Here is a 12,303-nt window from a genome sequence, read left to right as displayed (position 1 = left end):
TAAAATGAGTATTTTCAGTTGGAAGAGAAGCATAATCTGTGGAGATATTTTCATTTTTCAAAAACTCTTGGCATTTTGTTCTGATTTTATACTAAGATATTCATTTGAAATACTCTTTATGTCACTATAGTGAGATAACCTTACCATAGTCAGTGGAATTGATGCATAGTTTTGAACTCCTAGAACATGGCTGAGAAAATTCTGTCCACAGTTTTTTCCAACCCAAAGCATCATTACCTGAGGATATAAAAAAAAATTCTTTTGAAATATTTTAACATTGAGTCTATTCACTCATCTTTACCAGTGGGTATGTTTTAAAAGATCAAAAAAGATGAGTAAGTTTAATGATAATTTATGCTTGACATGAAAGAAGGAGGTTGTGGGGGAGGAAGGTAGGTTAATACAAAATACAAAATCTATAGATTAAAGAGAATGTCACCTGCTCAGAAAGAAAAATATTAAGGAGAATGAAGCTAAGTGCTAAAAAAGGTTCGGTAACAGGCAAGAAGGTTCAGGTTCAGTTGAACTACTTACAAAGCCTGCATCCATGAGGAAAGCTCCATCTCTGCTCAGCTTCTCCACTGACAGCTGAAGAATAGGGGGCTGAGGTATGGTTCTATCACTGATATTGAGTGCTCCCTAAGGAATTAAGTAAAAGTTAAATCTTTTATTAGATATAATACAGAATCACAATTAAACAAACAAAACCAAAAAAATCTTTTAATGAATGGTCCCTCTGAAAGTTTGGGCCAATGAGTCACATTTAAATATAAAGAAGATAAATATTTATCACTTACCTGAATAAAGCCACTGTCAATATCAATAAATTCAAATTAACCTTTGATCTTAACTAATGCTTAAAAAACAAAAGCAATATACTGAGTTTTAGTTTACTATGATGGAAAATTCACATTTAGAGTAGGGCTGAACAGCCAATTTTTGCAATTGCTGTCAGTAAGTTGTACACCTGTAGTAAGTTGTGTGATAGATTTACAACAGTGACAATAAATAAGTAATTAAGAGTAGCTTCTGAGGCTGCTTATGTGCAATCAACCACCTCATTAGATTTGGTCCCTTAGTTGGGTGATTTAGGGTCATGGTTTCATGTGCATCTTACTGAACTGGCCTAATAACATGTTTAGTGCATCTGTTCTACCTCCTAGTTCACTGTGCAGTGCTTGGGGTCTTAAACACTTGTAAGCAACCACAAAGCACAACAATTAGTCTCTATTTGCCTGGAGCAACAATGGAAGAAGCAGAGTCAGGAACAGGAGGAGGAAATTAATGTGTGGCCAATTGCCTCCAAGAACAAACTCCTTTGCCATGAAACCACAAGTGCATGGTGCCCAGCTACCATTACTGAACCTTTAAAAAAAAAATTTGTGATTTGGGTAAAAGTTTACAGAGCATTACTGAGCACTTTGATCAAAGATTCTATAGAAGAATCCAGATTAAAAGGAAGTATCCTTTGCACAAGGAAATAGCTCAGTGGGCAGGAATGCATAGGAAAGTAGGACATGGGAATAGCACAGGGAGGAAATGGGAAAGGAGTTTCACATTATGGGGACTGTAATCAATGTCATGAAACAAAATGTGTATGAACTGTTGAATGGAAAATGAATTTGCTCTGTAAACTTTCCCCCAAATCACACACACACATACACATACACACAACGTTTCTCCCAAAGGAAAGAAAGAGAGCCTTTCCCTAGAACCAGTACCCTGAATTTGGACTTCCAGCCTCCAAAACTGTGAGAATATATATTTCTGTTGGGGGCGGGGAAGGTAATGCAGCAAAGAATTTCAAATTCTCATGTATTCTGGACTTTATGGAGCTATGGAGGCTGAACCCTGAAACCACTGTCCTCAGATAATCTTTAAAGTTTAAATGAAAAATATCCCCTGAAGTCTTCCTAAAACCAAGCAAGAGGTTAGCTTAATTAGTAAAAACAATAAATAAATAAATCTGCTTTAAGGATTGTACTGTTTCACCATCTATCTACATGAGATCAAACTGACAACAGTAACTCAAAAGATAAGATAGGAAACTTACAGGGCAGTGAGTTTACGTTAATGATGTTGTTGTTAGGTGCCGTCTAGTTGCCTCCGACCCACAGTGACTATGAACAGCAGAATGAAACATTGCCTGGTCCTGTGCCAGCCTCACGATCTTTGCTATATCTGAGCCCATCATTGCAACCACTTGTCAATCCATTTTGTTGAAGGCCTTCCCCTTCCTCACTGACCCTCTGGTTTTACCAAACATGATATCCTTCTCCAGGGAATGGTTGCTCCTGACAACATGACTGTAGTAGTTAAGTTTGTGTGTCAACTTGGCTGGGCCTGGTTGAGTGGCTGGGCAACTGGATGTAATAATGATGAAACTGGTAATCAACTCCATAATGGAATCTACTGTGAGCAGCTGAGGAGCTGCCTTAGGGATGTAGTTTGCCTCCAGTACATAAGGAGAAGCCTTGGGGAATGGTCTTGGGCACACTTGAACCCTGTCTGTAGCTGTGTCATTGTTCAGCAGCCTGGCATGCTCTGCTGACATTGGGACTTTCAATGGACTTGAATTAATGGCCTGCTGTGTGGTTTGGTAACATTGGAACTGTGCCTTTTTACTTGTCAACCCTGGGCTTGGCAGGCTCAGCAGCCAGCAGCTGTCTGAGTGAAGAAAAGCCTCCAGCTTCAGTGGGCTGGGAGCAGAAGGCAGAGCTGAAGCCCAAGGCTGAGGGGCTCACCTAGCCCCTAAAGCCTGGCACTTTGAACTCAGACTTAAAGCCTCCAAATTGTAAGGATAAACTCCTGTTTGTTAAAGCCATCCCATTTGTGGTATATTCCTGTCAGAGCAGTAGTAGGTAACCAGAACAATTACCAAAGTAGGTGAAACAAAGCCTGGCCATTCCAAGGAGCATTCTGGCCATACTTCTTCCAGAACAGATCTGTTGGTCCTTTTAGCAGTCCATGGTACTCTTAGCATTCTTACCCAACACCACAACTCAAAAGCTTCAACTCTTCAGTCTTCCTTATTCATTGTCCAGCTCTCACATGCATATGAGGCAACTGAAAATACCATGGCTTGGGTTAGGCACACCTTAGTCTCCAAGCAGACATCTTTGCTCTTCTTCACTAGGAAGAGGTCTTTTGAAGCAGATTTGCCTAATGCAATACATCATCTGATGTCCTGATGCTGCTTAAATTGGTGTTGATTGTACAACCAAGTAATATAAGTCTTTGACAACATCAATCTTTTCTCCATCCACTGTGAAGCTATTTATTGGACCAGTTGTGAGGATTTTTGTTTTCTTTATAGTGAGGTGCAATCCATACTGCACACTGTAGTCTTTAATCTTTGTAAGTGCTTCAAGTCATCTTCACTTTCACCAGCAAACTTGTGTCACCTGCATATCGCAGGTTATTAATGAGTCTTCCTCCAATCCGGATGCCACATTCTTCTTTTCATATAATCCAGCTTCTTGGATTATTTGCTCAGCATACAAATTGAGTAAGTATAGTGAAAGGATACAACCCTGACACACTCCCTTGATTTTAAACCACGCAGTATCCCCTTGTTCTGTTCAAACGACAACCTCCTGATCTATGTACAGGTTCCTCATAAGTACAATCAAGTGTTCTGGAATTCCCATTCTTCTCAATATTTTCCATAATTTGTTATGATCCACACAATCGAATGCTTATGCATAGTCAATAAAACATAAGTAACATCTTTCTGGTATTCTTTGTTTTCAGCCAAGATCCATCTGACATCACCAATGATGTCCCTTGTTCCACATCCTCTTCTGAATTCAGCTTGCATTTCTGGAAGTTCTCTGTCAATATAATGCTACAGTCAGTTTTCAATTATCTTCAGCAAGATTTTCCTGTGTGTGATATCAAGGATACTGTTAGATCATTTATTTCCACATTCTGTGGGATCCCTTTCTTTGGAATGGGAACAAATAGGGATCTCTTCCAGTCAGTTTGCGAGGTAGCTATCTCCAAATCTCTTGGTATAGCTGAGTACCTCCAGCGGGGCATCCGTTTGTTGAAGCATCTCAATGGGTATTCCATCAATTCCTGGAGTCTGGTACTTCACCTATTCTTTCAATGCAGCCTCAACTCATTCCTTCAATACCATTGGTTCTTGATCCTATGCCACACCTCCTGATATGGGTGAACATTGATCGGTTCTTTTTGGTACAGTGACTCTTTGTATTCCTTCCATCTGCTTTTGATGTTTCCTGCATCATTCAATATTTAGCCCAGAGAATCTTTCAATATTGCAAGTTGAGGCTTATAATTTTTCTTCAGTTCTTTCAGCTTGAGAAATGCTGAGCGTGTTCTTCCCTTCTGGTTTTCTAACTCCAGGTCTTTGGACATTTCATTGTAATAGTTGGCTTTGTCTTCTCAAGATGCTCTGTGAAATCTTCTGTTCTGCTCTTTTATCTTGTTATTTCTTCCATTTGCTTTAGCTACTCTCTGCCCAAGGGCAAGTTTCAGAATCTCTTCTAACATCCATTTTGGTCCATTCTTCCTTTCTTGTCTTTTTAATAACTTCTTGCTTTCTTCATGGATGATGTTCTTGATGTCATCCCATAATTCCTCTGGTGTTCAATGCATCGAATCTATTCTTTAGATGGTCTCTAAATTGAGAAGGGCTATTATCAAGATCATATTTTGACTCTCGTGGACTTGTTTTAATTGTCTTCAGTTTTAAATTGAACTTGCATATGAGCAGTTGATGGTCTGTTCCACAGTCAGCTCCTGGCCTTGTTTTGGCTGAAGATATTGAACTTCTCCATCACCTCTTGCCACAGATGTAGTCAATCTGATTCCTTTGTATTCCATCTGGTGAAGTCCACATGTATAGTCGTCATTTATGTTGTTGGAAAAAAGGTATCTGCAATGAGTAAGTCTTTGGTCTTGTAAAATTCTATCATGTGATCGCCAGCGTTATTTCTCTCACAAAGGCCATATTTTCCAACTACTGGTGACTTTCTTTGTTTCCAACTTTTGCATTCCAGTCACCAGTGATAACCAACACATCTTGATTACAAGTTTGGTCAATTTCAGACTATAGAGGTTGGCAGAAATCTTCAGTTTCCTCATCTTTGGCGGTTGGTGCATAGATTTGAATAATAGTAGTATTAACTTGTCTTCCTTGTAGGCATATGAATATCATCCTATCACTGACAGCATTGTACTTCAGGACAGATCTGGAAACAGTCTTTGTGACGATGAATGCCACACCATTCCTCTTCAATTTTTCATTCCTGGCATAGTAGATCATATGGTTGTCTGACTCAAAATGGCCAAAACCAGTCCATTTCAGCTCACTAATGCCTAGGATATCAATCTTTATGCGTTCCATTTCATTTTTGACAACTTCCAATTTTCCTCGATTCAAACTTTGTACATTCAATGTTCCGATTTTTAATGGATGTTTATAGCTGTTTCTACATATTTTGAGTCATGCCACATCAAAAATTGAGGTTCCCCTCCCAAAAAAAAAGTGGGGAACAGGTTTGCTGGCCTGATAGAGCCTAGTAGAACCACTGAGACTATGGCCCTTAGCTGCCCTTCAGGTCTGGAATTGAACGCACACCTGTGGCTTCCAGCCAAGCATTAGACAGGCATATGAACATTCACCTGAGGTAGATACACTCCTTGGACAGAACAAGCATGAGAGAAAGAAGGGCTGCTTATGCACAGGGAGACAGCTCAGGGGGTACGAGTGCATGGAGTGATGGACACAGGGAAGAGGAAACTGTCGGGAGGAAGTGGGAGGGGAGCTGTTGCATTGTGGTAAATTATGGTCAATGTCATGAGACAAAGTGTATGTGAACTGCTGTATGGAAAGTGTATTTGCTCTGTGAATTTTCACCCAAATCACAATAAAAAGAAAAAACAAAAAAACAAAAAACTGAGGTCCCAAAAGCTTTACTCCATCCATATCATTAAGGTCATCTCTACTCTGAGGAGTCAGCTCTTCCTCAGTCATATCTTGAGTGCCTTCAGACCTGAGGGGCTCATTTTCCGGCACTATATTAGATAGTGTTTCCCTGCTATTCATAAGGTTTTCACTGGTCAATTCCTTGAGATGTAGATAGCCTCTTCCTTCTAAGTCTGTTTTAGTCTGCAAGCTCCACTGAAACCTGTCCACCATGGGTAATCCTGCTGGCATTTTGCAACATCAGTGGCATAGCCTCTGGCCTCACAGCAACATCCAAGCCACCACCAGACAAGAAACTGACAGACCAGTTCGTCTCCCTTATTTTTTCCTAACCGCTCTGCTCACTTCCTCACTTTGTCACCTATCCAGGGTCCAGCCTTAAAATAAAGCTGCCCAAAAGCCCCAGGCCACTCGCCCACCTTCCTGTCCAGGACCTAGCCTTAAAATAAAGCCACCCCAGAAGCCATGCACCACATGTTTATAGGGGAGGGAGGGTGAGAAATATAATCAATATACAAGGAGAAATTGTTGGTGTATATTATGCTTTATATATTCTTAACAACAACAATAACAAAACTAATGCAATCTAGTATCCTGGAACAGATAAATGACATTAGTGAAATCCAAATCAAGTCTAGAATTTAGTCAATAACAATGCACCAATGTTGGTTTTTCAGTTTTTACCAACATATGGTGGTTTATGTAAGATTTTAAACAATAATAGAAACTGAGTGAGGGGCATATGAGAACTTTGTACATAATATTTGCAGCTGTTTTTAGAATCTAAGATGATTCTAAAATAAAATTTAGGAGAGAGAGAAAATATAGAACATATCTTTCAAATTTAAGCAAAAACCTACAAATTGGCTGAGATCTTGCTTGATTTGGGCTAATATGCACATCCTAAGGGAAGGGAAAAACCTAATGCAAATGCTTTTAATGGTTCTTTCCAGTTTTACATTAGGTTTTTTCCCTCCATAAATGCAAAATTCTCATTTATAATGACTTTTCTACTGTTATCTGAAAATACACACACACACACACACACACATACATACTCACAAACTCTCCTATCTATCTATTTTGGATGAAAAATAAATTGGAAACACTGTGGAGTCCAATAGTAGAATGTCTTCATAAAGTCATTAAAATGTAAGCTTGAAATAAATGTTTATGGACATAGGAATATGCTTAATTATGATGATGACGACGATAAGATAATGATGGTGGTGGTAATGACAATAGCTACCTACTACTCCTTATTTTAGCCAGGCATTGTTCATTAATTTACTTAATGTTCAAAACTACAAAACCAGCAGGATTCACATAGTATGACCACAATTAAATAGAGTAAACAAAAACTATGCATGGACAATAAAGACAGGAAGAAAGTTTATCTATAGAGGACATTTATTCTGTCCTTTCAGAATCCCTCGTTCCTGCACTCCCCCTTGTTTGAGAGATCTTCCCATTTCAGTGGTGGGGCTTTAGTTCTATCAGGGGCTAATAGATCAATCATACTACCTTAAGACCTCTGGTCCTGGGGAAAGTGGAGCACAAAGGAGAGACTGTAACCCAAATAAAGCCAATCAGAAATGTTCCCCTGAGGTTTTCTAATGTGGAGTAAAAAAAAAAAAAAAAAGAGAGAGAGTGTGAGCGAGCCTCGTCTTTTCTTAGATGGTAAGGAAAGAAAACTATCAATGGGTATGTTTTCTAGTCTACTAGAGAAGGCTGATCTCACAGAATGAAGCTTACACTGAGTCTTTGAATCCAAAGTTTTAGTTAATCCAGCATCTAGCTCTACTCCTGCCTTTCCTGGGTTTTCTTAGTATCATTCCAGTCCCCTTTCTGTCTAAGCTTACTTGCAACCAAGAGTCTTGATAGATTTCACTACTAGTGGGTCAGTTAGTTGTACTATGGTGGCTTGTGTGCTGCTACGCTGTTGGAAGCCATGCCACTGGTATTTCAAATACTAGCAGGGTCATCCATTGTGGAGAGGTTTCAGTGGAGCTTCTAGAATAAGAAAGACTAGGAAGAAGGAGGTGGCAGTCTACTTCTGAGAAAACTAGCCACTGACAATTTTATGAATAGCAGGGGAATGAACATTGTCTGATATGAAAATATGAGAGATTTTTTTTCCTAGTGTTTTCCATATTATAAACATATAATATTTTACATTTATTTTAATATTAATTTTCTTTCTTGTATGTAGGGAGCTCTGGTGGCATAGTGCCTAAAGCATTTGACTGCTAACCAGAAAGCTAGTGGTTCAAACCCACCAGCCACTCCTCGGAAGGAAGATTGGGCAATCTATTTCCATAGCGATACTGTCTCGGAAACCCAAGGAGGGCTTGCTATGAGTTAGATATGACTCGACGGCAATGAGTTTGGTTTTTGGTTTTTATCTTGTATGTGGGAAAACAGTATGCCCAGTTAATTGGACTTGCCAAACACAAGATTAATGTATAGTTATTATTGTTGTACTACAGATACAATATAATGTTATCATTATTTTTGGTTTGCTACAAAGTTACCTCAAATTTCACCTTTGTATTTGCAAGATTTCCTGAACTTTGAAATATTTTCAACCAAAATATTATTTCCAACTTATATATCCTCACTTGGTCATAATTTTAGGAAGAAAAAAGAAATGATTTAACATTTTCATGCTTATGACTTTACCTCAGGTAAATTTCTTAGCAAAGGCAGATAATGTTATAACCTAAGTATTTTTTTCCTTAATTCAAGGACACTATTACACTAAACACTGACCTGGGATATTTAGATGTAATTTCAATCTCAGGACATTCCTTTCATTTATTCCTATTTAAATAAATAAATGACTGGATACTTTGATATGTGCTAGAGATTTGTCTTGGGAGCTCTGGTGGTGCAGTGCCTAAGGCATTTGACTGCCAACCAGAAAGCTGGCAGTTCAAACCCCCCAGCCACTCCTCGGAAGGAAGGTTGAGCAATCTACTTCCATAGTGATACTGCCTTGGAAACCCAAGGAGGGGTCGCTATGAGTCAGATCTGACTCGAGAGCAGCGTGTTTGATTATTGGTTTAGAGACTTGCCTTAGGAAATTTAAATGAAAGGCATTATTTTCTAGTACTTCACTAACTCAAAATATCTTTACTCACACCTAGTAAAGAAATAAAATATAAAGTTTTAAATAACAAACCCTTTCTCATTTCTACAGTCAATTCAATATAATAAGGCTAATTACCTTCAAGTACTAGCCACTAAAAAAAGAATCAATCTTACCTCATCTGAGAGATTGTCAATTCTGTACAAACTAGGATGAGTTGTTAGCATAAGGTAAACCAGGGGCTGATTTTTCACTTGACACATGGCATAAATGCGTTCATCTAGACGAGCATTTGTCCCAGTCTGGAATGATTTCTGTAACAAAAAACAATGCCACCACCCAAGAAAGAAAAAACATTTAAATATTAGGTAAAGAACTTTGTAAATACCATTTGTTAGAAAAATATCTTCAGGCAAAATTACTCTTAATTATTCTTTGAACAATATCCTATCTATTGAATTGTGGCTACTCCCCACCTAACAATCTTAAGAAATTAATTACCTGACTATAGCAAAGGAATTTGATCTCTTTTGGTGTCTGTTTCCTAACAAGTGAAATAGATCTAAACACCTTACCATATAGTGGTAGTCATATAAAAATCTCAGCAACACCATAAGAAGGGTCAAGTTACACAGATGACAAAATAAAGGCACATATGAAGGAACTAATAAATAAACATTAGGTGATGGTTAACAGTGGCTGTTTTTGTTTCTCCCATAGTTAAGAGAAATTAAACAATGAAACAAAACTTACAGATCAACCAGAAAAAAAAAAAAGAGAGAGAGAGTAGCTGCTTATGAGCAGAATAGAGTAAATGAGTAATTATAAGATTAAACTGGCATATTAGCTTTATGGACAATCATAAAGTTTTGAGGTAAGAGTTTTAGTATTTAAATTGATGGGGGAAAAAGTTAGAGAACAGCAATGAAATTATATGTTAAAACAAGCACACTAACTATAAATAAAGGAAGATGAGAAAAGGCTCTTATGATTTTTGAAATTGGTACACGAATAGTCATTAAGAAATAAAAAAGAGACTATGGGAAATGAAGGAAGAAAAGAACCATATACTAGTTAAGAAAACAACTACTACTATTACTAGGAGGTATCCTTGGGTAGTGCATATGGTTAACAAGTGTAGCTGCTAACTGAAAGGTTGGAAGTTCAAGTCTATGCAGAAATACCATGGAAAAAATCCCTGGCAATCTTCTTCCAAAATATCAGCCACTGAAAACCCTATGGAGCACAGGTCTACTCGAACACACATGGAGATGCCATGAGTCAGAATCAACTTGAGGTTAACTAGTATGTATTAGGAAATATTCCAGATGCTGGGATGCAGTGGTAATTGAAAAAGATTAAAATCTTTGTCCTAGTAAGGCAGCACCACGGACAGCAAGAAGAACTAACAAATCTGTCCTGGACGAAGTACAGCTGGAATGCTCCTTGGAAGCGAGAATGGCCAGGCTTCATCTCACCTACTTTGGTCACGTTGCCAGTAGCGACCATTCCCTGGAGAAGGATATCATGCTTGGTAAAATGGAGGATCAGTGAAAAAGGGGAAGGCCTTCAACAAGATAGATTGAGACAGTGGCTACAATGATGGGCTCTGCTATAGCAAGGATTATGAGGCTGGCACAGGACTGGGCAGTGTTTCATTCTGTTGTACGTCAGGTTGCTATGAGTTGGAGCTCAGTCAACGGCACCTGACAACAGCAACAGCAACAGTAAGGTAGAGGTAGAAAATAAATAGGTAAGATATGTCAGTACTATGGAAAAATATAAAGGAAGAGAGATAAAGAATGTAGGGGTTGGATGGGGTGGGGAGAGAGAGTTGCACTTTAAACAGGGAGATCAGAGAAGGCAAGCCTCAGAGAAAAGACAGCATTTGAGGAAAGATCTGAAGGAAAGGGAAGAGCTCAGGTTTGTAAATGTTAAAATTCAAGTATTTATTTAATCTTTATGAGCTTACATTATATTTGTAAGTAAAAAATACATAATCTGAGTAAAAGAAACTATAGTTATATATTCAAAAGCCATTCAGGTTAAGGAGTAGCAGGCTGCCCTTCTCACCTGAAAGAGACTACATGCTGACAGGTTTGGCTGATTTTGGATATTGGAAAAATAAGCCTTCTCCACTAGTGCAGAATTTTCTTTCTTTTTTGGGGGGCAGCGATTGTGTAGGCAAGGAGAGACTTAAGCTATAAGTATCAAATGAAAAATCCTACAGCAAACCTATATACAAAGAGCTACAAGACCACAGAAGGAAAGGTAACTGCCAGAGAAGTAACATTTAAGCTTAAAGACAAGGACAGGGAAGTGCATTCCAGGCCTTGGAAATAGATACATAGGTACCAGAAAGCATATCTAAGAAAGATTAAGAAGTGTAATGTGGCTGAGATAATGCAGGGAACAGGACCGCAGCCATAAAAAGTCTCATGTATGACTTCTTGCTCTAAAATAAAATAAACAATTCTTATTTTGGAAAACTGGAAAACTGATCATCATTTCAATCTTAGATAACATTACTGAACACTTAGTAAGCATCTCTTATGAACAAGACATGCTTTAATTCAGTTATTTGTAAACTTCTTTGGTCATAAATCTGTTCAACATTCATATAAGAGCTAAGGTCTCTGTCCTCAGAAAATGTCCCTGGCATAAAATTACATAAATGTTTAGGGGTTCAAAGGATAAAACATTTGGCATTTGACATTTTATCTATTACTTTCTGTTTTCTTTTTTTCTTTTCCTTTTCTTTTGCCTTACCTGTTTAAGGAGAGCCAACACAAAGAGTGGGAAAAGTCGCAAAGAAAAAGGAACCATGAGTCCAGGATGCTGGTTACTTAGGACTGAAGAACGATAAGCTGAAAGAGAATCTATGACGGCATTCACTAGGGCATCGCGAGCATCACTCAGACTGGCAGTGACGGACCTGTCTACAGCTAATTGAAGCGGAGGTGGAGACAAAAGAGAAACAAGACAAAGGCTTAGCAACACCTCTGTTAAGGATAAAAAAGATCATTTAAAAAAAATTAGACAAAGTCTCTCTCCGAAGCAGCTCTGGTAGCATAGTGCCTAAGGCATTTGACTGCCAACCAGAAGGCTGGTGGTTCAAACCCAGCAGCCACTCCTTGGAAGGAAGATGGGACAATCTACTTCTGTAGTGATACTGCCTTGGAAACCCAAGGAGGAGTCGCTATGAGTCAGGTCTGACTGAACGGCACATAACAACAACAACAACAAAGTCTCTCTC

The 12,303-nt window shown here is 38.5% G+C and overlaps 1 protein-coding gene across 1 annotated transcript in view; it reads right to left on the bottom strand.

The window, feature by feature from the left end:
* Positions 1-12,303, bottom strand: part of SEC24A (SEC24 homolog A, COPII coat complex component) — a 120,625-nt gene that overhangs the window by 8,284 nt on the left and 100,038 nt on the right. The window contains exons 18-21 of the mRNA XM_007943768.1: positions 11,817-11,992; positions 9,224-9,361; positions 535-639; positions 145-237 (exon numbers count right to left, since the gene is read on the bottom strand). Of these exons, the coding sequence (XP_007941959.1) occupies positions 145-237; positions 535-639; positions 9,224-9,361; positions 11,817-11,992 (512 nt within the window). The remainder of the gene's footprint in view (positions 1-144; positions 238-534; positions 640-9,223; positions 9,362-11,816; positions 11,993-12,303) is intronic.

Source organism: Orycteropus afer, unplaced genomic scaffold (assembly GCF_000298275.1).
Source record: "Orycteropus afer afer isolate SDZICR_OR568_19922 unplaced genomic scaffold, OryAfe1.0 scaffold00112, whole genome shotgun sequence".
Lineage (NCBI taxonomy): Eukaryota > Metazoa > Chordata > Mammalia > Tubulidentata > Orycteropodidae > Orycteropus > Orycteropus afer.
This window is presented reverse-complemented; position numbering and strand designations above follow the sequence as displayed.